This window comes from Parasteatoda tepidariorum, chromosome 1 (genome assembly GCF_043381705.1).
Source record: "Parasteatoda tepidariorum isolate YZ-2023 chromosome 1, CAS_Ptep_4.0, whole genome shotgun sequence".
Taxonomy (NCBI): Eukaryota; Metazoa; Arthropoda; class Arachnida; order Araneae; family Theridiidae; genus Parasteatoda; species Parasteatoda tepidariorum.
The window spans coordinates 54,811,044-54,835,683 of NC_092204.1; the positions used below are offsets into that span (position 1 = coordinate 54,811,044).

The following is a 24,640-nucleotide window of genomic DNA, read 5'->3' on the forward strand; positions in this document are numbered from 1 at the left end:
TCCAAATCCAGCATGCTTTCTTGGCGTCCCTTGATGAATATTTTTATGTAAAAAAATCAGAGGACATCGCTTAAAAAAAAAAAAAATTCTAACTTTCTTAACACTAACTTTCTTAATAATATTACATATCACAACCTGTTTTATTGCCAGAGAAAACTAAGAAGAATTTAAAAGTGATTATTTGAAGCTTCATCACGCTATCAAAGGTCATAAAAATTTTTCTATAATGAAATAACAGATTTTGATTATGAAAGTGCTTTCTCTAAGCTTAAATATTAATCTGTGAAGCTTAATGTTAAGCTTAAATATTAATCTAATACACGTACTATTTTATCTTTATTTTTGATAAAGATTATATAAATATAAACTTAGGGTGGTCATTATAGGACACCTTGTAATTTAATGGTAAAGCAAACACAATTATATCAATCAAAAGAGCTTTATAGAAAAGTTCAAAAATTTTATTGGTAAACAACATTATTCATTTACATTGATTGAAAGACATATCCGTACAAAACAGTGATACTTAAATATTTCTTTTGTGTGAATATTTCAAAAAAGATAATCATTTGATAAAAGCTATGGCAGCAGGCACTAAAAAATTAATTAAAAAATATCAAGAAAGAAATAATAAAATAAATAAAGAACTTCATTAATCCTAATTAAATAAAATTATTTCCCCAAATATATTTCTTTAATTAACAAATTTTGCACATACAAAAATCTTACTAAACATCACTTTTGAATTGAATTGTGTTTCGATAAGAAATAAATGTCTAAAATTCTTATTAAGTTTTATTAAACAAACTTATATCACATAAGTACTCAACCACACAAAAAATTAACAAATAAATAAACTATAAGCAGTAAAAGGTGTCAAGTAAAGTAAGATTTTATAATTAAAATGATATTGATAATATGCATGAAATGTTAATAATAAAGGAGTTATCTATTTTTTTACTTAACTAAGGAAAGTAAAATGATAATTTAAAAAAATTATAAAACAAACCTTTATAATCATAAGCTATGTAAAAGGAGTGATTTTCTATTAATATCCAAAATCTGTGTAACAAATACCAGCTCTAGATTTAAAATACAAGCAATTTTAAATTATTTTAATTGTACACTTTTCAGTTTCATATGAGATAACAAATTAAATACTTACTTATAATTATTAAAATATATTTTTAGATTACTCTTATAAAAAATTTTATAAGTAAAGCTAAATCCAAAAATTTCAAATCTAAAAACCGGTAGAAGATTCAAGTCTAAATATTCTTTTTTAAAAGTTTCCATAGATTCAAGCCAATTTTTATAAATGTATCTTAAAAATGTCATGGACGGCAGTGTAGGAGTTGCAACAACTTATGTCAAAAGTCGGTATGATTTCTTTATATAAAGTGTCACAGAACATTTTCGCTTAATGATGCAAAATCTTCGCACAGATTTTTCTTTCTTAATAAACACGTGAGTATGACTAGAATATCGTGAGGAAAGTTCAATGCTAGTTTTAACTGTATATTGAAAGGTAATGTTGCTTTATAGTTCAATTCAAATCTATACTTTTAATTAATAATGTAGTTTTCCTTACTGGAAGCTTGATAATTTTGTTCTCGAATGCTCCTTAATATGGCAATGTAATCAGAACTTAAAAAGAAAGATTTGATGTTTACAAACGAAAACCAAAACAGTTTCAAACTCAATTGGTTGTTAACGAAGATACTTTGAAAGTGCGGCATCAAGACGAAAGTAAAAATAAAATTATTTTTCAAGTATTTATAAATTTAAGTCATCGCAAAAAGTAGAAGTTTATGTTTTACGGTGAATCATCTCTTTCCCCTGCTGATTTAAGGCCTCTAGTTTGCATTCCATCATATGCTATAGTAAAGAGCGATTTTTTCTCCATTAAGTTGGACTTTTTCAGTCGCAGAGCAGTGCCATCTTTTCCGATACCAGAATCAGAATCTTCATCCTCTCCATCTGTGTGGAGGTTATTGTCTCCGATTCTTGATACATCGTCTTCTGTCGTCCTTGCACCAAGTCTGTCTGACTCAGGTTGAGTTTCTCTGCTTTCCATTATGTCTGTGTCTTCTAACTCTAGTTTATCTCTGCTACTTGGAGCCCCAGAGTCATCAGTAGATAGTCGATGCGTAGAAGGTTGCAAAGATTGTCTCCTCTGATAATGATCTTCAGATTGTTGGGTTGAAGGATGAAGGGATTGCCTCCTCTGATAATGATCATCAGATTGCTCGGTTGAAGGATGTAAAGATTGCCTTCTCTGATATTGATCTTCAGACTGCTGCGGATCTTCTCTGTGCTCTGCAGCATCTTGTTCTTCTTCTCTGTGATCTTCGGGAGCAGGTGGACTTTCATGATAATTATCTTCGTGAGAAACGTGTTCTTGATCATTTTGAAAAGTTACAGTATGTTGCTCATGGGTATCTTGCTGATGATCGTAAGAATCAACAAATTGTTCACTTTGCTGCTGATACTGTTCTTGTGCTTCACTTTGAGTATGCAACGGTTGGTTCATTGTCGAGTTTGCCATTATGACAGTTCTCGAATCGTCCTCGATATCATCTTGTGAGTCCACGCTCTGTTGATGAGTCAATTGTTCCTTGGGCCATTCCGTTTGCTGAGACACATATTCTGTGGTTCTACTATGTTCCATGTGGGGTGGAGATGGGGGATGATGTGGTCTCGAAACAGATTGATCATGTTGTTGATGGAAATGGGGATGAGGAGGGGCAAATCTTCTATTAGAAGGATCATGTTCAGGATATTGATCTCTATACACCGGTTGGTGTTGAGTTTCTCGAATGTGACCTTGTGGGTAACGTTGATTAGTATCGTATGTTTGTGGTGGCTGAAATGTCTGAGAGGCATCTGGATGTTGAAAGTTTCTGTAATCATCAGGTGGCATCCTCTGAGTTCTATACTCTGGACCTTCCCACCGAGCTGGATGCTGACGAAGTGGACGACCGTAATTATCAAGTTGAGGTTGATTAAAAGGAACCCATGAAGATTCTGGTCCTACATAAGGACGATCAAGATCAGCTGGATCATCGGTTGATATTATTACGTCTCCCTCCGTTCGATGATATCTGAAATTAAAATAGTAATATTTCTTTTAATATTAGAAAACTGATCAAGAAATTATATTTAATCCTTTTTAGAAGGATCCAGCTAGATTTGTTATGAATTTAGAAGCTTTAGAGTGATTCAGATTCAACCCGTTTTATCTGCTAAAGATGGGTGAATATATTCATCAAAATAAGCATTTCGTAAAGATGTATCTGTGCTAGAAAAATTGCAGCAGCAAATGTATATTTTATTTTATTCATATTCACAAAAATAAACCTGCGTTAAATTACAATTTTTAATTTTGCCACCACAGTGGTATCGCCCTTCTTTCTGTTGGAAACATAAAACAATGTTTATTATCCTAATCGATCATGTATTGCCGAATTTAGTACCCTGAATACCATATAATTCGTTAAATTGATAAAAAAATAATAATAATAAATAAATAAAATAAATAAATAAATAAATAAAAATTTTACATTATGAATAGTATTTGGAATAATGGAATTGAAATTAGATAAAACAATTGAAAATTTCCTTAATATACTCCATTTTTCGTAATATGAAAGATTACAGTAAAACGATTACAAAATTATACATGCATTTTTGTATTTTTATTTGCACCCCGCCAGCTGCTGATGTGCATCATGCGATGTTTTATTGGTTATTCTGTTGCACAAGTGGTCTTAGAATCAAATAAGTTGTGAGCCCAATTAAAAAAATAACTTTATTTTATTTTAAATATTAAAGGTTTGTCTTTAATGAATGAAATCAATCACCAGATGCCTGGAGCTGTTAGAATTTGTTAAATTAAACCAAACTATTAAAATAGAACTACCAGCAATCGTTACATGAGAGAAATGTATTTTGAATCTCAAATTTTGTTCTTATTTTCAATGTTGTTTTACATGATTCAAATATTTAGAAATGTAAACAAACCTTGAAAATTTCAATTGCTCTCTAGATGCCGGTTCAGGATGTGCCTGCATCCTTTGCATGGGTACAGCTACATTTCTTGTCCTATATGACCTTGGTACCCTCAGGTGGGGGTCATCTGTATTCAGAGCTGTCTCACTCACACTCCTTAATAGTTCTCCTTCTCGAATGTAATGTCTTTCATCTTCCTCATCTCGCATGGGACTTCGAATGTATAATATTTCTGTTCTTCTAGGCCCTAAAAGTATTGAATATTTTCTAACTAATTTTTAAATTATGCTACTGAAATTTGGTTTGTAATTACAGTGTCATTAAGCAATAATGCTTTTTATTACGTGGGTTTTGGTTAATAAAAACAATTTTTAGCAATAAATTTATAAGAGAGTACTAATAATTCTTTTTTTAAAGATCGCTTTAAATGCATTTGTTACCTTAACTTTGAAAAGTAAAAAGATGAAATAATTAATTCCGTTCTATAATTTGTAAGCGTTGTTTCTCAAATCATTTATGATAGTTTAGCAAATTCAATAAGTATCTATCATGATCTTTTCAAATAGTTCATTTCTGAAACTCAAACGCTTGAAATTCACTGTAGAATCTACTTTTTTCCAAATGATAGTAAATTTCTTACATCTTTCTGAAGATAGCACTTCATCCTTCTGAAGATAGTAAATGTACTTATGTATTTTCTCGATTACTTGTTTCCAAAACACTTAAAGTGCTTCTTAAGCTTATTTGACTTTTCAAAAACTTGTTCTCACTGTGTTTTATCATTTGATTGTGTAAATAAAAGCAAAATGTAGATAATAAACAGATTAATTTCAAACATAGAAGGAATATTTTAAGAAAATATTGTTTCAACATTGTACCTTCTAATCACAGCCATAATTTTTTTCTTTCAATTTGAGAAAGTTCTCATATTAATGCAGTTACTATACATAATTTAGCGTTAACTTAAGAACTTATGATAGAAAAAAAAATAGCACAAATGTTAAAAATTCAGCTTACCTGGTGATACATTAAAACTTTGTATATTAATTTTATGAAACGTGTTAAACTATTAATAGTATGATTTAAAAACGTAAGTGACCTATTCATGCAGGGATTTTGAGTGACGTATTCAGCTTAGTTTGTTCAGCACTTGGCTAGCTGGCACAGAGTGAGGGACAATACTAGTACGAACATCCTTTATAAACTTTTACACCTCTCCAAATATTGTCGAATTCACGTACAATGGATACCCTCACTCGTAGATATATCAGACAATGAAATGGCAGATAGTCTTGCCAAGGCAGGTGCAGCTGAGGTCAATGCGCCCTCAGTGTCTCTTACCTCCTCAGAGCCTTTCTCCATTGCTAAAGGGAAAAATAAATCAGCATGGCTCACTCCACCCAGTCACAATTGGTACCAGGGTACCAGACCGGGTAGCTGTTTGACTGCTGATAAAGACAGTCAGTCTCAAACCGCCATCACACGTCTCCGCTGTGGACACCTGAAATCACTGAGATACTCAGGAGGAGAAAAGTGTTTTGCCCTCTGTACCAAGTGCTCTTCGGCCCAGGCATCCCCTGAACATCTACTGGACTGCCTCGGTCTTTAAAACAAGACCTTATAGGAAGACCCTTACTTGTTTTATACTTTTTGGAGGTGAACAAACTCATGGACCTTGTCTAGCTAGGCTAGAAATGGGGATTTGAAAGAAGAAGAAGAAAAACGTAAGTCGACATTGGAACTTGAAAAGTTATTGCTAAAAGAACTATTTATCAAACATTTTATCAATAATTACTAAATTGAAATATTTTTAGGACAGAAGAGTCGATGAACTCTATTTTAAAATCTCGCTTTCCTGCACTTAATCCAAATACAGTCTGATCTCTAATTTCAAAAATATTGCATGGAGCTGACGAGTCACAGTTGTCTGACTACTTTTCTAAGCCTTTAAATCTATTTTGTTTGTTTATTCTTTTATTCTTCAAAAAAAATTTAGAATATTCGATTAAAAAAATTTACCATTTTCACCATCATCTCCTGCAGTTCCATCATCAGCTGCATCTACTCGAACTCTTGGCCTAACTACTTTTCTTACAACAACATAATTCCCCAGCCTTCTTGCATCGGAGTCTCCTGACATGTCTTGTACTAACATTTCAGTACTCGGGCTCAAGGGTCTGCCACGACGATAAGCTCGCTCCATTCGACCTCCAGCTACGACTGGAATCCCGCCATCAGGATAATATGCACCTCGAATCGGTAATTCTTCTAAATTAAAATTGAAAAATTATCTGTCACAGAAGAATTTACACATGAAGTAAATAATTTAAATCAAAATATCATCATTCTGCAACATTCGAATGCTTGAAATGAGTTTCACAAAATAAAAACAATTGCGTGAAATGATAATGCAGGGAACCATACAGTGAAAATTCCAAACTATTTAATAAACTGAAATTTTCGGAAAAGAATTTTGAACAAAGAAAACAATTGTATATAAAAGTATTACCAGAACGTTTGCACTTTTTATAAAATAAGAATAAAATTACATGAAAGCGATTAATATCCGAGCTTATTAATATAACAATTCGAAAACTTTATAAAATTTTCATGTCTAGAATCCCTCAAAGTGAAAATATTATTTCTCTGAAATATTCGAATACATCAAAAAAGTTTCAAGATGAAAAAAATCTTACGTTATAAATGCAATACAGAGAACCGTATTGAGGACATTTTAGGTGATTCTAAAAATCGAAATTTGTAAATATTTTTTGAACAAAGCAAACGATTTTATGTTTAATGGGAAAAGAACGTTTGCACTCTGAAAGGACAATAAAATAATATTAATGTGAGTAATATTTCACCTAGTTAGAAAAAAAATGGAATCTATCAATATAATAAGGAATTTGTCATGAACAAACGTATCGAAGATTAACATTTTATAGGAAGTATGCTTTTAAAAAACATTACAATAGCACTCTAATTTCAAATGAGAAGAATTTTGATCGAAGTTCTTAAGTTTGTTTGATAAGGATCACTGATAAGGATCTTATGCAAATATTTTTTTAAAGAATAAGGTATGTTTATTTATCAATGTCTTATTTTTTCCTATTTTTAATGAAAAGGTTAGTAGAACTAAACTGACTTGCAGTCAACTTTACCAATATTTGATGCATATAATTACACTTTTCAAAATGAAAAATAGTTAAAATTACGCTTGTTTAGCAATATGAATTATTTTTACAGTTATTATTTTATTGATAGATATAATGATTTTATTTGCTATGTTAATCTAGTGTTATTTTAAAAAAAAGTCAATTCAAGGGAACTAAGTTACATAAAATCGTTCATGTAACTGTTATTTAATATATTAGACAAATCTCTGTTTAATCATAGATGTAAATATTATGCACTATGTGCTATCAAGAATCACATTATAGTTTTCTTCGTATCGTGTTACAATTTTGTAAAGATAAAATCTATAAAAGAAACATGTATTTTGAACTATTTATTTTTTAATTACGGGTGAATCAACTGCAATAAATATCAAACATAATGCGTGTACGAAATACACTGGAGTTCAAAATTAAGAGGATCTCTATATTTCGGTGATAACTTTAGAACTAGACGATCAGTTTAAATTAAACTTAGTATTAAGATAGGTTAGTACGATAGGTACGATAGGCTAATCAATACTTACAATTTGTAAACACTAACTTCTGGTTGAATTATTCAAATATCCTTTTTACGTTTTATCGCAAAAAATTTTTAATGATACAAAATGAAATTTAGGGAATAGTAAACACATTACCTATCAAATTAATATTTTACAGTGAAATAAGACTTAAAGAAAGTTTTAAAAAAATACCTGGATTTTGTGCGTATGTTGTGGTCACAGGATCATTGAGATGGACTGTTGCTTGTTGAACTCTATGATTTGGCGATACTCTCTCCTCATTAGTTTTCAGATGCTCTTTTGTCACAGTTACCACTTGATTCGATTGATTTTCTACCCAAGATGATCTTGTTCTACTTTCTGGTCTGAAATAGTTAGTTCAAACAGTTAGAAATTTATGCTGACAAAATTATTATTTTACAAAAACAAACCAGCAGCGATACCCATGGTTTCTAACTTGCATTAGTAAACTCCATACATTATTATTAAACTAAAATATGATAAGAAAAAAACTCTGGTAAATTTCAATAATGTAGGTAGTGGATTTGAAATGTAATAAAATAATGCATAGATCCATTTCTAAACTTGCTTAGTTTGCTTATAAACAAGCCAGCGCTTTTAAAGTCACTTTAAAGCAAACACAATTTTCATATCAGTTTTAGTTAAAATAAAATTTTAACTAATAAGTATAGGTTTTGCATTTTTAATTGCTGAATTTTAATCGCAATTTTATATGCATGCAGTTAATTTAACACTGCAATTTGTTTTTGTAGAATTTATTCCAACATTGCTCGAAATATGAAAAAAAGAAAAGAACATTCTACTGAACTGTGTGCAAAGATTCGTATTTTATTGGAAAAAAGTTACATTTATGATTGAAAAGCAAGATAAATATTTTGAAATCAAATATAACATGTATGTGCTGGCTCGATTAAGAATAAAAGGAACAAACTCTACAGAAAATGCACAGGGAAACTAAATGTTTTCCTCGGGTTTACCAAAAGATTCCGAACGCTAGTTAATATTATTAATATTAGCTAGCGTTTTTTATTTAATATTATAAATATTAAATAAAAAAATATTTCCCTGATCTTTTTGCAGTTTTGCTGCATGAAAAAAAACATCTTGCATTAAGTTATTAATTTATCTTTAACATAATGAGATTATTATAATCAACATTTTTAAAACATTAGTTAAGCCATAAAATGTATACATATAGTGCTTACATGCGAAAAAGTAGACATTTTACTACTCTTTTTCTATCTTCCTAGCATCAAGGAAATTAAAGACGAAGATAATTTAGGTAATTAACAGTGACTGCAAAATATTAAACAACAAAAGTTTCGCACAAGGTAAAGATTTTAATTAAATTATTCTCGTCTAAAAATACACGGTAGAAACTTTTATAATTATATACATCATTACACCATTTTATTCAAAAATGTTATGATTAAAAAATGTGTTAGAAAAATGACCAAATAGATACATTGAGATGAACTCTAAGTAGCCTTCTACGAAATTTTTTACTAGATAACTCAGAATATGGGAATGACTATAACATGTAAACTTACTTTTAATTGCAGAACATTAAACAGTGTTAGATTCCATAAAGACATTTTTATGATACACCATCAAGTTAATACAAAAGAATGCAATTACTAATAATAAAATTGTAAAATATCACAGAGTTGCAACGTACCTTCGCCTGGAGTCATTGTTTATAAGAACAGTTCCATCTTCTTTATAGTGAATTAAGTTTTCTTCGGGAGAAACTTTATTCTTCATTTCTATGATATCTCGCCTAAAAGTTAAAGTTTACTTATTTTAATACGCAAAACTTATAAATTTATGGTTAAATAAATAAATTGAAATAATAAAAAATTACTAAAAGTAATAAAGTAAAAAATACTAAATATGATAAAATTAATTAAAGAAAGCAATAAAATTATAAGTTAATATATACGTGGAAATAAAATTATGCAAAGTAATATTTCATAAAATAGCTCACACTTGTGTATTTTTATATTTTCTGAAAAATTTACTTTATACAAATGCAATTTTGATCTGAAAATGAAGGTCGTTAAGTTATCAAGCTTATCAATTATTATATTTAAAAATTATCTACACAAAATATAAAATGTGAAAGGTTTCCTTCATACTACTTATTTTAAAACTTTTACACATTACATTTTTAAAACTATTAAATGCTTTTGTAAATTAAAAAGTCAATTTTCATAAATGTATACATATATAGCTAATCTATCAACTTGAGCTCATGCATTCTTAAATGCATGCATGCGCTAATATTCTCATCATGCATGCGTCAATATTCTCAACTGGAAGAATTATCCAGCCAAATGTATTTAGCCACTTTATACCATCTAAGAAAATGTGTTTAAGCTTTGATACCGATTGTTCCTTTTCTATTGCAAATTCTGAAAATCTCTTTTTTTATTATAAAAATTCCACTAATGTCCCTTATATGTGATTAAAATAACTAAAATAATCAAAATTATAACAATTAGAGAAATAAATTCTAATGGAATGACAAAAAAAAATAATGGAAAAAGGGATTTAAATATGTGTTTAACTGATATAAATCTCTTCAACAATAAACACAGCCTAATATCAAGTTTAGCTTCAGTTTTTAGTTCCAATTTGCGTTGCAGTTTTAAAGTTATATATGCGTCCAACAATAGATTATTTCATTGAAGATATTGTTTTTCATAAGAATACTTATTAATTACTTACACATCTGTTGATCGGACGCAGCAACAATATAAGCATAGAGCTAAGATGGCTAAAATCATGAGAATAACCAAAGCGATGAGTAGCCAAAACACTACATCAAAGCTACTGCGATTAATTGCTTCCACCTGCAAAAAGAAAAATTAAAGTTAGTTTTAAAAGTAAGCAATTAATCTATAAGACAACAAATATTTAATCACAAAAATTCAAGCAAACTCAAGTTTTCTAGTCCAATAATTCAGTATTCTAGTCCACTGTAAATAATTCCGGATCAAATTATAGTAAAATGTATTACCACCCTGAGTGCAGCATCCGTGAACTCCTTTTTTGTCGAAAACTTTTCAACTGTAATTTTTACATTAATATTTATTTAATTATAGTAATTTTACTGTAACTATTACTGTAAAAGTTAAGGGTATACCAATTTTTTACGAAATATTTTACTGTAACAAATGGACTTTACAGTAAAAATTACCAACACCGACACTCAGGGTGCCAGCACTTTTTATTGCAATTTATCAGGAATTTTTTGCAGTGTTATAAAACAAACAACGAGTATATGAGTCCAATATATGGGTTTGTAAACTTATGTCTGAACATTCTCTGAAGAATGTTATTATTTATAAATAAATTTATTCTGTAAGAACAAGAAGAAAATCTTTCAATTATATTTTATTAATCATTAATATTAATATATAACTAATTCATTAATTTATATTATGATGAATAAAAATTAAAGAAAGCTTGAGAAACAGGGCGTGTAAAGTTGTAGCTGTTGTTGTTGTTTCTAAAGCGACTTGCCTATACCAACAAGCCTGATAGGTGAAACCAAGCGAATTTAAAGCTGAAGGTGCGTTTCGTGTTTCTCGGTGGCGCCATCTATGACCAGGAATATGAATTCAGTTACGCACACGTCACTGCCCGTTTATAGGGCAAACCCATTCATTCAACCACAGTTCATATTTTGACCTGAAGAGAAAGATCAATCTCTAATTCAGTAACCCCAGAATAATGATTTCTCATGGGAGCATGGAGGACTTTGTAACCAGACGGATTTAATATGCACCAGTCACCATTTACTACACTGGAAGTCATCGGCCGATGGGGATTGAATTCATGACCTCTTGGACATGGGTCCAATACCTGGCTATCCTGGCCAAAAGGGTTTTTTTTAACAGAGATAGTTTTCAATATCGGTAATTTTTACAAACTTTTTTATTTTTGCAATTATATATGAGACCTCAACAAGAATATTTCATTTTTTAAGTAGTTATCGGACAGAAATATTAAGAATCATGGTTTTAGTCAAATTTTAAAAAATGCATTTAAAAGTGAAAATTTTTCAATTGTTAAACTATTATCGTTAAAATGAATTTCTCCACTTTCTAAACATCTTTTTAAATCCTGCCATATAATAAAATATTTTAGGCAAAACAAAAATTACGGCACTTGTAGCTGACAAATTAGACAGTCAAAGTTTAATTTAGGAAACAATATAACTATTTCATTAATTTTATTAAATTTTACAGTAACTTTTAATGACTTTTTGGTAAAGTACTCTTAAATACAAGTGAAATCAATATAAATATGCATAAATTCTGTCTCCATATGTTTAAATATTTCGTATTGTAAAAAAGTACCTTTTGATTGGTCACATAATAATCTCGTCCAAAAAGATTTCTGTAAAAAAAAATTTGATTTTCAGTTAATTAAATTGTTCTAAATTCTTCTTCATTTACATGCATTAAAATTTGCTTTAAAATGTCAAATTAATTACCCAATTATAACATCCATGTTGCTCAAATCTACGGTCGAAGATAATGGATAGGAAACCCAACATCTGACAACGGATCTAATGAGGAAAAAAAAAGACACGTAAAACACCTTAAACGACACAAACACATAAGACTAAACATATATATTTTCTAAATTTATGTATTAACATATTTTATATAAATTTCTATACATAGTTGTAAGTCTTCATAAACGCTCTTGTGTATAGATGTTATGTATATTGTAGATTTTAATTTTATTCTATTTGAAGAAAAATATAATTTTTTGATCTATAAAAAAATAAGAAATTATTCTATTGCATTTGATATTAACACATTAATTAATAAAACAATTTTTTAAAAAAAAACATGTTAACTTGTTTCATCAGTCTTAAGAATAAGTTTATTTAATTTTTTATATGTTATCGAAAATACAATATATACCGTTTGATAAATGTTTGGGGAAAAAACGTATCAGTGTTTCACTACTTACTTGTAAATACATGTATACATTGCAAAAACAATTAATCGACGTAAACTACGCATTATCAATGAAAATACATAAAATAAAGTAGCTAAGCATGTTTCTTGTTCATAAAAAAAGAATTTATTGTTTTGTCTATTTAACTCCTTCCGATGCAGTGTAGCTACTCTGCAGAGACTAATTCAAAAAGTGTTACAAAGCCCTAAAAATGTAGGGAGGAAAAATTTTAAAAAAAGGAGAAAAAATTTGGAGATTAAAATAACTTAATACTTAAGTAAAACTACTGAAAAATTGGGGAAAATACCTTTTTCTAAGTAATGGTTAACATTTCTCTAAGTTTTCAATGCGTTTGTTATCATTGTAAAGTATTTAAGCCATATTCAAAACATTTCAAAATTCTACAACTAATTACTTACATCATTTAGCTCATTAATTCCATTTCAATAATGTTGGTGTACTTTACGTTTCTTAATTTAATCACCTCGTTTTATTATTGATGATACTTTTATTCTATAATTTGTTAATAGTTTGATTATGCAAAAATATTCAAATTTTTAAATACGTTTTAAACATATTTTTTATAATTTTAGTTCAAAATAATCTGATTTAAAACTAGTTAACTTACTTTTCAGTACTGGAGTTATGGAAACCAAAGGAATGAACATTTACATGAGCTCCAGTTAAAGCTGAAAACCCTCTGAAATATAAAATGTAACATTTTAAAATCAAGCCATTATTTTTTCTTAAATTAGTGTTCAAAATAATCTAATTATTCCGATATTGATGGATATTAAAATGGAGTTCAGTGAAAAAATTAATTAATACATACAGTGCGTAGAGTGAAATATTTATAAATAAATTAATTTATTATAAAATATTGAAATGAAAGCTGCCAATTAATGACTTTTAATCTTGTGTTAACGCATTTGATTGGTGTTTAATTATTAAGCAACAACCTAATTTAGTTTTAACAAATGATTATGTGTTTTTTTATACCTATTATATATAACTTTCCAACTTTTTTATAGCATTTTCCCAACACTTAGACATAATATTACCTTTAATTTTTAATCACATTTGCTTAAAAATTTCACAGAATGTATTTAATTAATGTGGTTGAATAATTAAATATTAAACCACAACATGTAAGGAATTATTTGTCCACCTACGTTGCATCAAATTGCGTAACTGATATATAGGCAGTTCAATTTAGATACAAATTTGATACAAGTTGAAGGGATGGAGCTATTATGCCACTTAAATAAGTTATTTTCAATTATTTTCGAAACTGAAGGCGATTTTGGGTGGGCATCAGTTCGCAAACGCTTCTACCAGTTTGGATCATATCTTCGGCAATAGAATATAGCATGGGAACTGAAAAAGTGATCTCATATTACAATAATTGACTTTATAACTGAGGCGACTTCATTAAAAATATAGTAAGGCACTGCGACATTATAAATAAAGTTCATTGTAGACTTTATAAATAAAATATCTTTCAATTTTATTTAGTCATGGAGAAAAAAAATTCAACTTTCTATAATTATTAGTTGTAAAAATGATAGAACTTTCACGCTTATAAGATTTAGGCTAATAAGATGTGACCTTTTGTTAAAGAACAGTATACAATATTTTTATGTGTACAATATTATTATATATAATGCAATATTTTTAATATTATAATACTACTAAAAAAAACACGCACGGATTTAATTAGTAAATTTTTCTTTTTGAGCTCCTACTTTTAACGGAATTAAAAGATCGGGGATCAATCTAAGAAAAAATTTCATGTTTAAAAATGCATCCGGACTCATTGAGTAGTAACTTTTTGATTAATTTAAAGCCATTTTCAATAGTTTTACCTTTCAAGTTCCTGTTTTCTATCTGATGCTTTTTTCGGCGAAATAGGTATTATGAAAGATATAGAGCGATTCAAATATTCCTGAAAAGATATTTAAAAAAACATTATTTCATTGAAAAAGCAATAACGCTTTTAAATATTCAATAAATGAAATTTGTAACATTGACCAAACTCTTACTTGATTGTGAACTTGAACTTGGACAGTAGCAAACCGAACAGGCACTCCCTGATCGTGAGCTCTCACTGTCAATGTGATGACAGGCAGTCCATGATCTTGTGCTTCCGGATTCGGTACAAGTGGGGCTTTCAGGCTCAATTCTCCAGTATTAGGGTCCACCAAAAACTTTTCCTGATAGTTACCATTCACAATTTCATACGTGATCTCACTGTTTGGACCTGGACCATCAGCATCATAGGCCTATGGAGTATAAACTTAATTGTTATGTACTTGCTTACAATCTGATTAAAATAAAAAGAGTCTATTAATCTGGATTGTTACAAAAATTGTACGCAAACGTCCTTGCTAAGAAAGCCCCTGACTTGGATCAATCCCCCATCTTCACCTCTGCAAACGCAAATGTGGTTACCTAGCGCAAACGTTTCAAGGATTCTTTTAAAAAATCCATCCATTTCTGGCCCTAACTGTGTTAAAAACATCTCATCTATAATAGCTAAACTCTGAACACAACACCTCAAAGGCATGAAGATATCTCTAGACATGACCACTGGATATACACCGTATGAAGACATTGCTCCCAAATCATATTAAAGCCAGAACACTTTTTCAACTACCAGGCCATTCTAGCAGCACTGTTTAAACTCGGCTCACCCCCAGAGGACTTTATATCGCTCTTGGTCTGCAATAGCGGCACAACTAAAAAAAAATCAAGTTTTGAAATAAGTGGGTTTAAAGTTTTCATTGCTAAGCAAAATGCATAAGAAATGCTTTAGTTCGCTAAAACAAAGATTACCTTCAAGTTGAATTATGAGTTGTGCTAGTATTGCTGCTGAAAGAATGTGTATTTTCATATTTACACCTGTTCTTTGTCCAAAACGCGTGTGTTTTGAGTTGTGCCACTAATGCAGTCCATGAGCGATATATAGTCCTCAAGCACCAGAATTCGCAAAACTCATCCTTCAAACTTTTTTTATCGAATACGACAATGCTAAAGCTATGCAACATATATTTTTAAAAAGGCTATGTAATTCGATACTGTATTTTCAAACTCACATACAATTATATTTAAAACTCACAAAATAACGCTCTATTTCAGCCCGTTTCTGACCATTTAAATTTTTACTGTGATTTTTTGATAAATTGAAACAAATTAAAAGGGCATCTTTTTAATCTCAAAATTTTACGCGATTCATCATGGTCCATGATAATTAAATATCGGTTGCTATACGAAATAAATAAGCACCTTTTAGTTGTTGAACGATGTTGACTCATTCCCTGGCTGTGTAATTTTCTGTTTTGTATATCAGATTCAAAACATCGTATGGTCACCCAGACTATTTGATTTAAAGCCATAATAAGTCTTTTAAGTCTAAAACTTATGCCAACTAGGCCACAACAAAATTAAACACTCTATCAAAGAAATTCAGCCATCTTTATCTACATAAATTCAGCCACAAAACTTCGGAAAAGACTACGAACATGCCAGAAAACCATGATGACTAATTTTCCCGGGATACTATTCGATACATAATACTATACTATAATAAATATGTAAATGAATAATAGATCATGTATAATGAATATTTAAATGTATAATGAATACATAAATAATTAACAAATACAGAAATATGTAATGAATACGTTCTGTAATCAATAAAAAAAACGCGAATTTTTTAATAAAAACCTGTGTTTTCTATCAAAGTTACATTGTGAATGGATTTCAGGAAACTGTACAATATTGCACGTAAAATTATTATTTACTAGAAGAAATATTTTACTTCCATTCTTAATTCATTCTCAATTAAAAAATCCAACTCTCCTTAAAATGTTCCAGATATTTTTGCTTATGTCAACTGCATTTTGTACACTGTTTTTTATCTACTCCATGGTATAACAACATCAGCCATTACACATAATCCTTTCAGAACTAATACACATAATTACACATTTATTTTCTTACAATTTTAACTATTCGATAGGGTATTGGCTCTGTAATCTAATCAACTAACTAATTAGCACTATTAAATATAATTTATTAGTGTTTCTTACCTGTACTCGCAATGGCTCGTAAAAATTTCTCATATCTGGGTTTAGCACAGCATCGTACCGCGGTTGGAGGAAGAGTGGAGCGTTGTCATTAGCGTCTGAAATTATTACTCTGACTTCTGCCGTATTTCTGTTACCTTTACCTTGGTCATCCCTTGCCTCAACTGTTAAAGTGTACTCAGGAATTCTCTCACGATCGAGTCCTTCCCCTGACAGCAATGTCAACTCACCACTCACTGGATCCAGTCTTAAGCTAAAATAAACGGTGCATATTTTAAAAACAAATATTAAAAGTAATTAAAAAAAATTCAACCCATAAAAGATTTTTTTCCAACTTTTTCACTACTAATAATTTGAATCCATATCTATGAATTTCTAAATTATAGATTATTTTCATTTTACTCTGAAAAATTCCGCTACTGAGCATTCAGTACAATTAAAATTCCGATTCCTCAAGAAAATTATTTTCTTTATCCCTTTCACTATAAATGATTACAATTGGGCAGAGATAGCCTGGTTGGTAGCGCAGTGGGCCCATGTCCAAGAGGTCGTGGGTTCGATCCCCGCAGGTCGAAGTAAATGGTGACTGATGCACGTTAAATATGTCGAGTCTCAAAGAAGTCCTCCATGTTCCCATAACAAATCAATACCTCTGGGGGTACTGATCCGGGATTTTCCTTGTCTTCTGGATTGGTCAAAATTACAAGGTTACGGAGTTGAACATTAGTTGCCGTAAACCCAAAATTGGGTCGACTGTCCAAAGACGGTTAGATAATAAAATGATTCCAATTGATCTCTGATGGCTCAGGTAAAAGAACGTTTGCCTGAGGTGAAACGGATTCGAATCCCGGTGATAGATGGTGAATACGAATTCGCACTTGGCTTGCACCGAACGCAGTGCTGACGCAAAATATCCTCAGTGGTAGGCGGATCATGGGTTAGAGTCCCCTTTCCATCATGCTAACCGTGGAATATTTTCGTAGTTTTCCTCTAGTAGTAACACAAATGTGAGTTAGTGCCCTCCAAAAGTCCTTCACTAAGGCAAATTTCTCCCAATAGTTGATCCAGGAGTTCCCTTGTCTTCTGAATTGGGTTCAAAATTACAAGGCTGCAGAGTTGAACATTAGTAGTCATAAACTCAAAAAAATTGGAATGACTATTCAACGACGGTTATAAAATAAAATAATTTCAATTAGAGTCATGATAAATTTATTTTGTCTGCGAATATTTTCACTTGATTGGCAATCCACGCTCTCTTCCAATATCTCAAATTAAATCTTCCGATATCTTAAATCAAATTAATGTTTTTTCCCCTTTTCACAACTAATAATTCCGAATACAGTCAAGATATCCATGTGTATTTTAGACTGTACAAAATTTCGACTGGATCTAAAAAGTTATCCTTTTTCAGCAATATGAGCGTGTAAAATGTACTTGCCAAAATCTAAAATTTAAAATTATTTGGTTAAAAACTTTTTAAAAAGTAGCAATTTATTTTTAAAAAAACTCATTATACATCATTAAATATTTTTTTTTAATTCTTATATTATTATTATTTAAATTACCGTCATGTGGGGCTACATTGTGCAAATTCGAATTTGGCACTTTTCAAGTGCTGCTATTCAGTATTATGTTTTTTTCACGTTAAAAATGTGTGGAATTTGAAGATAGAAGTCTCCTCTATTACTACAAACATTTTTTCGAATTTTAAAACAATCTCAGAGTGTGTTTTGTTTATCCAATGTCATCAACTTTCCGAGAACGTCAGACGTCGAAAAGTGTGCGTGAAAACTTTAGCTGTGAAATGCAAAGATGTTGATAAAACAATTGTCGTAAGTGCAAAATTTTTTATTTATATATTAATGAACAATTATATCATGTTAGCGTTAAAAAAATTTGAAAATTAATAACAAATAAACGAAAAAAGAGAAAAAATGCACTGTGGGGCTACTCTGTGCAAAATTTCATTCGTTTTTTTTTTCGACAGAAAAATTGTCAGACGTTATAAAAAAATACCTAGAACGAGAAACTACCGTGATTACACTTTAGAAAAGCTGTAACAATGTTTGCAAGCAGTTGCTGGTGGTATGTCGATTGCAGAAGCTTCTCGGAAGTACAAAATCCACAGAAATACTATCTCTTATAAAATTCACAAGAAACACGTGAAACTTGCTGGTAAACTATTATTTTTCTTCTACAAAGGTTTTTCTAATGAATTAATCAAACGATATAACACATAAAAATATATTTTATAGGATTGGTGATTTTGACAGAAACTGAAGAGCAAGTTCTGTCATGTTCATTCAAGCATGTTATGTTCAAATTTATCAATATTATAAATGTTAATGAATGTGTAATAATTATTATTTTTGAAATTTCATCCATTTCAATGTTCAAAAAGTACGTAATACGTAAAAAATAAATTAAATTACATAAAAAATTAAGTTGTTTTAGAAAATTATTAAAGTAAATTATGAGTAGTTATTAAAAAAATTTCTTTAACACAAAATCGCTATGAGTAAAAGATTACTATTCACGTAAATATTTTTATACAATAAGTTTTAAATATATTGCGAAATTCACAAAGTGAGAATAACAATAAGGAGCTACTTTTAGCCAATTTTAAATTTATAGCCTGTCATCAGTTTTGTGTTATTGCAACCCTTTTTTCTTTTTACTAGTTTAATGCAAAATGCAATTACATGCAAATAAAACAGCTAGCTTTCATCAAGATTTGAATGACTAACACAAGTAATGATTATGGCACCACGTGCAGTACTCAGAATTCTCCCTAGGGGAATCATTAATGGAATACGTCAAGCGTATCGATACGATTTTACAGTGATCAGGACAATTTTGTTTGTTGGCTGATAAGATTAAAATGAGTAGATGGATTTTACTACTGAAAGGGTTTTATTGATCGTAAAAAAGAACAGGTGGAATAAATTATAGTCAATAGCAAACCTCCGGAAAAATAAAAAAATAAAAAATAAAAAAAAACATAATGTACGCAATGAATCAAGAACTTCAATAAAGTATATATTATGCATTCTTTTTTTCAATTCGTCATTCGCCTTATTATCCTTAAGTATTTAAATCAACCATCAGAAAGTAATCTGAAAACTTTTTTTTATTCCTGACGATAGTCTTTTATAATAAGTCCGAAATAATGGAAACTTACAAATAAAAAAATATTAAATGACATTTTGAAAACGTTCAATTTTCCTAATTTAAGAAAGAAAATACTATATAATCAACTGCAATATTAATTTGTTACTTAAGACTAATTAATTTGTAACTGTTAAGACTGTTAAGCAATTTGTTACTTTAAATAATAATGTTTCAGTAAGAAATATATGTTTATGTTTTAGTTTGTGTTTATGTTTAATTTAATCTCATTTTTCAAATCCACTATACTGTCTGTTAACACGTTCTTCAACTAAAACAACTACGATTCAATTTCCACGTATGATGATTACATATGATTGCTACACCTAATTACTACACTGTAAAAATTCCGGATTAAATTACATCATAAAGTACCGCACGTGATAAAGTGCCGGGTGCATCATCCGTGAAATTTCTTCTAATTTTAAAATATTATGCCGTACTTTTTGCAATAATATTTATTTCATTAGAGTGATTCAGCAATTTTACGTTAATCATTACTATAAAAATTAGAGTATACAATATTTTTTTTTTTTGCTTTGTATTATGTTCCGCTAAAAATGGAGTTTATGGTAAGAAGTACCGACACCCTGAGTGCCGATACGTTTCACCGCAATTCGATGCGGAATTTTTTTACAATGTATTGCCACATATGATTCCCAGTTATCATTGCAATATATGAAAAAAAATGATATATTTTGAGACTTACTTTCCAGCAATGGGACCGTTAACAGCTGTATATCTTACTACACCATAACTTCCGCTGTCTTCGTCTGAGGCCTGGAAAAGGTGGGAAGGGGGATATATTATTTGATTTTCGGTGGATGAAAGTTTAAAATAATAATATCACGAAAGTAATTAAAATTACCATGCATTTTTTTTATAAATGTTGATATTAAAAAACATTATTTAAAATTTTTAAAAGTCGAATCAAACAATATCTTGTTTAAGTTTATTTCTGTGTATGAAAATCTAGTTTTACTGGAATCTAGTCTTATTGAACATGGAAACCTAGTCGCGTATTTTTACGGATCTTGTGTGTTAGCCTCTTCAGATTCCACATTTGAATCTATTTCTAAGTCAATATATCACTTTTCACCTTTTCGGGAATAGTACATTTTGAGTGAAACTTTCAGCAAAGCTGGACATAGGCAAGTGTGACCTTAAATATCTTACAAGTAAAGCTGCATACTTCAGCTTATTTTTATTTAAAGAATAGTGGTGATAAACTTTTAAAAGCAATTAATATTACATTTCTAGTAGTTAGTAAGATTTGTGGAATTAGTGGCACCAGACTGACTACACTATACCGGAAAAGGTTGTATATAAGCGAAATCTAATTCTAACTTACTTTAACTTACTTTAAAATTGGGGGAAATCGTGAAATAGCTTTACGTTTATCTATATGCCTTAGTATTGTAACTATTTTTCTGCACTATTTAAAAATTAAGATTTTGGCTTTAATCCTCCAAGCATCGAGCCCAGCACAACATTTTACTAAAATTTCTCTAGTACTTGCTACTTTTCCATTGGATAATATAGAGAAAACAGGGAGCTTTTGATGCACGTAGGCCTCTAGTTTAAAACCTATGTCAAAAAAAAGTAATTGAAACTTTTTTTTATAAATTGTTTCCTAACAAGAAATTTGATTGTACACAAAATTCAACATCATCAGAGACATATTTTACAGATTCACAAACAAATCGTGCCATCTACTAGTTAAAAGGCACAAACTTTCTGTCATATACTACTTTATAAACATATGTCGCTGGCAAATTAGAAACTCCAACACTCCGCAGGCCATCACAGTCATTTGCAATGTGCCAGGCTGATTATAATAGTCTCCAGCTTATTCTTATAAATTAAACTTTTTAGACATATTGCAATGAGCTTAGATACTTTAAGGCTAATAAGAAATTACATTATCCATTACTCATTTAACTAGATTTATTTCGAGCTGTCTAAAGTAAGCCCAGCCAAGTACTTTTAAGCTAATTATTGCTCCATTATTCTAATTTACAATACTTCTCTGCATAAGTTGCCGGCATAATAAAAGACTCATTATATTATGCCTAATTTAATTCTGGCTGATTGAATAAATATTTTCACATTTTTAATTAACCAAAAAACATATGGGTTTATTGTAATAAGCCTGAAAAATACCTGGCTGAGTTGAACATGCTCATTGTATTAAACCTAATAAAATTCTATCTAATTCAATAAATCTTTGTAAATTTTAATTAGCGTAAAAACATATAGACTGATTTTATAATTTTATTTTATAACCGTCTCTGAACAGCCGACCCATTTCTGAGTTTACGGCAATAAAAGTTCAACTCCGTAACCTTGTAATTTTGAACCAAACCCAGAACACAAGGGAACACCTGGATCAAGTATTGAGACAAGCTAGCCTTCGTGGAAGACGGAAGTAAGCCTGATTTGTGTTGCATGGTGAGGAAAAACACAAAATCCTCCCACGGTTGGCCCATGGCAAGAGGATTCTAACCCATGATCCGTCTACCACTGAAGATATTATAAGACAGCACTGCAGTCGGTGCGAGCCTGGAGCAGAAATCATGTCAACCAGCCGCTGCTGGGATTCGAACCAGGTCACCTCATTGGGCGGAGAACGCTCTGGAATACTGGAAAATTTTCCCATCAGAATGCAGAAGGAGGGTGAAGATTCTAATTTTTCAAATATCCTGCATCTAACAGAGATCAATATTTTAAAGACTTATGTGTATTGTTTACCTGGATTTTTGTCAAGGTAGTGCCTATCGGTGCATCTTCAGGTAAGGTCACGTTATATACTTCGTGGGAAAAAATGGGGATGTTGTCATTCACATCCAGCAAACGAACTCGAATTTCTGCAGTCGCAGACAATGGGCGAATTGAAGCTGTTTCACGTGCCACAATCTGAAATAAAATGTTTTTAGTGAATCACAAAGATTATGCATTATAATAATTTTAGTGCTGTGAGAAATCACTTTCGGAAAAATGATTGCTTCAATTTATTGACCTCACAACGAAAAATTCTGGAATTGCTTACTTTGAAATCTATGTATTTAGTCTCTGAAGTTTCGTAGTCCAATTTTGTGGGATCCTTGACCAAAAGAGCGAAATTCAATTCATTCATTCCTCTTGATGGTTGCACACTAAAAGCTCCGCCATCCTCTTCCAAAAATAACTCAAAGCTACCGTTTTTGCCCTTAAACAATAAGAATGGTTTGTAAAAAAATATATTTATGTTAGAAATACATAATTCGTATTATTAATATAAGAATCGAAAGAGCTTTTGATTGATTTGATTATATATATATAAATATATATATATATTCTAATGATATACTTGTGCTTCCTTAAATACATTGCTTTANATGACTTAATGGGAGAATCGTACAAAATTAAAATTATTTAATTATTTCACTTTATATATATATATATATATAAAGTGAAGAAATTTGAATAAATTTCCTAGAAATAGCTTAGAAGCAATGCGTAACAATTACTATAAAATCTCCTGTTAAACGAGCAGTAAAACGAGCAAGAGCTGAGATTTGCAACCAGCTCTTGCTCGTTTTACTGCTTGAGAAATTGTTGTAATCCTTACAGTGCCATCTAAAACTTTTTTCCTCCTCACTTCCGAAAGACGAAAGGATTTTCTTAATGGTGTTTGCAGGTTCCTCCATGGTTGGGGTTTCCCCAGCAGAGCGGTGTACCCCGCCAAATGCTCTGTAGCGTATATGTACCGCGTTTAAATCCCTCCGTAATCCTGGATCTGTATCTTCGCGCTGTCTTTCTCTAAATTGTACTATTGGCTTTTTGAATTAACAAAGGCTTATAAGCCGTACTTAAGTAATTGAGTTCTAAAGCCAACATATGAGTGTGTACTGATAAATAAAATAAATTTGCATGGTAATAATCTGTTTTTCAATTGAAGACGTTACGTCAATTATTCGAGCCAGACTTTTATAGGGCAGCAACAGAGGAAAGTATATCGGCCAATTATTATGGGACTACACAGATTATTATGCCTGGCAGTCATTAGAAAACATTAAAGAAAACCACATTGAACCATCATTGACTACAGAAATAATCAAGTATTCGACATTCATTGTAGAGCAGGTGATAAAGACAGTTTTATAGTTTTACGATGGCACACATTACTTTTTTATTTATTTATTTTATTGATATTATCGTCACGCAGTAGTTCCTCTAACTTATTATTCAAAAGGATAAAAGATGATATCTATTTCTCAAATTAACCCCCAAAAAGCTTAGCAAAAATTATAATGATTAATATGATATTGTTAGTTATGGATTCTAAATAGTTTTATAGTTATATATTCCGTTGTATTTATACTTATAAATTGTTTTTATGGATTTTTTATAGTTTCTATAAATAATTCATTAAAGTATGTGATACATTTTTTTCAAAATTTTAAAATACAAGATAGTGCAATAAAATCTCATATATATTACAATATTATACATTATGACTTTAAATTTTTTTTTTTTTGACTTTGAAAATGTCTTGCAAAATGTGCGAGTTCCTTCTTCATTACTTCCATGAAAATGTCTAAAATTACTTGTGCTAAATAGCAGAAAAATAAGTATTATATACTGTGACAAATTTGTAAATAACTGTATAATTTTGTGAATATTCTTTTGTTACGAGTTTAAATAACTCAGATGG

The 24,640-nt window shown here is 30.2% G+C and overlaps 1 protein-coding gene across 3 annotated transcripts in view; it reads right to left on the reverse strand.

Annotated features, from left to right (window-relative positions):
* Window positions 1-1,539: 1,539 nt before the first annotated feature.
* Window positions 1,540-24,640, reverse strand: part of LOC107446770 (Cadherin 86C) — a 70,621-nt gene continuing 47,520 nt past the window's right edge. For 2 of the 3 annotated variants that reach the window (XM_043045406.2, XM_071180490.1), the window contains exons 12-26: window positions 22,994-23,152; window positions 22,696-22,860; window positions 20,654-20,724; window positions 16,780-17,029; window positions 14,731-14,970; window positions 14,554-14,633; window positions 13,317-13,388; window positions 12,213-12,287; window positions 12,076-12,115; window positions 10,439-10,563; window positions 9,387-9,488; window positions 7,880-8,052; window positions 6,031-6,279; window positions 4,024-4,258; window positions 1,540-3,104 (exon numbers count right to left, since the gene is read on the reverse strand). In XM_043045406.2, the coding sequence (XP_042901340.1) occupies window positions 1,817-3,104; window positions 4,024-4,258; window positions 6,031-6,279; window positions 7,880-8,052; window positions 9,387-9,488; window positions 10,439-10,563; window positions 12,076-12,115; window positions 12,213-12,287; window positions 13,317-13,388; window positions 14,554-14,633; window positions 14,731-14,970; window positions 16,780-17,029; window positions 20,654-20,724; window positions 22,696-22,860; window positions 22,994-23,152 (3,324 nt within the window). In that variant the 3' untranslated portion in view covers window positions 1,540-1,816. The remainder of the gene's footprint in view (window positions 3,105-4,023; window positions 4,259-6,030; window positions 6,280-7,879; window positions 8,053-9,386; window positions 9,489-10,438; window positions 10,564-12,075; window positions 12,116-12,212; window positions 12,288-13,316; window positions 13,389-14,553; window positions 14,634-14,730; window positions 14,971-16,779; window positions 17,030-20,653; window positions 20,725-22,695; window positions 22,861-22,993; window positions 23,153-24,640) is intronic. The other variant, XM_071180482.1, reaches the window with a different exon arrangement.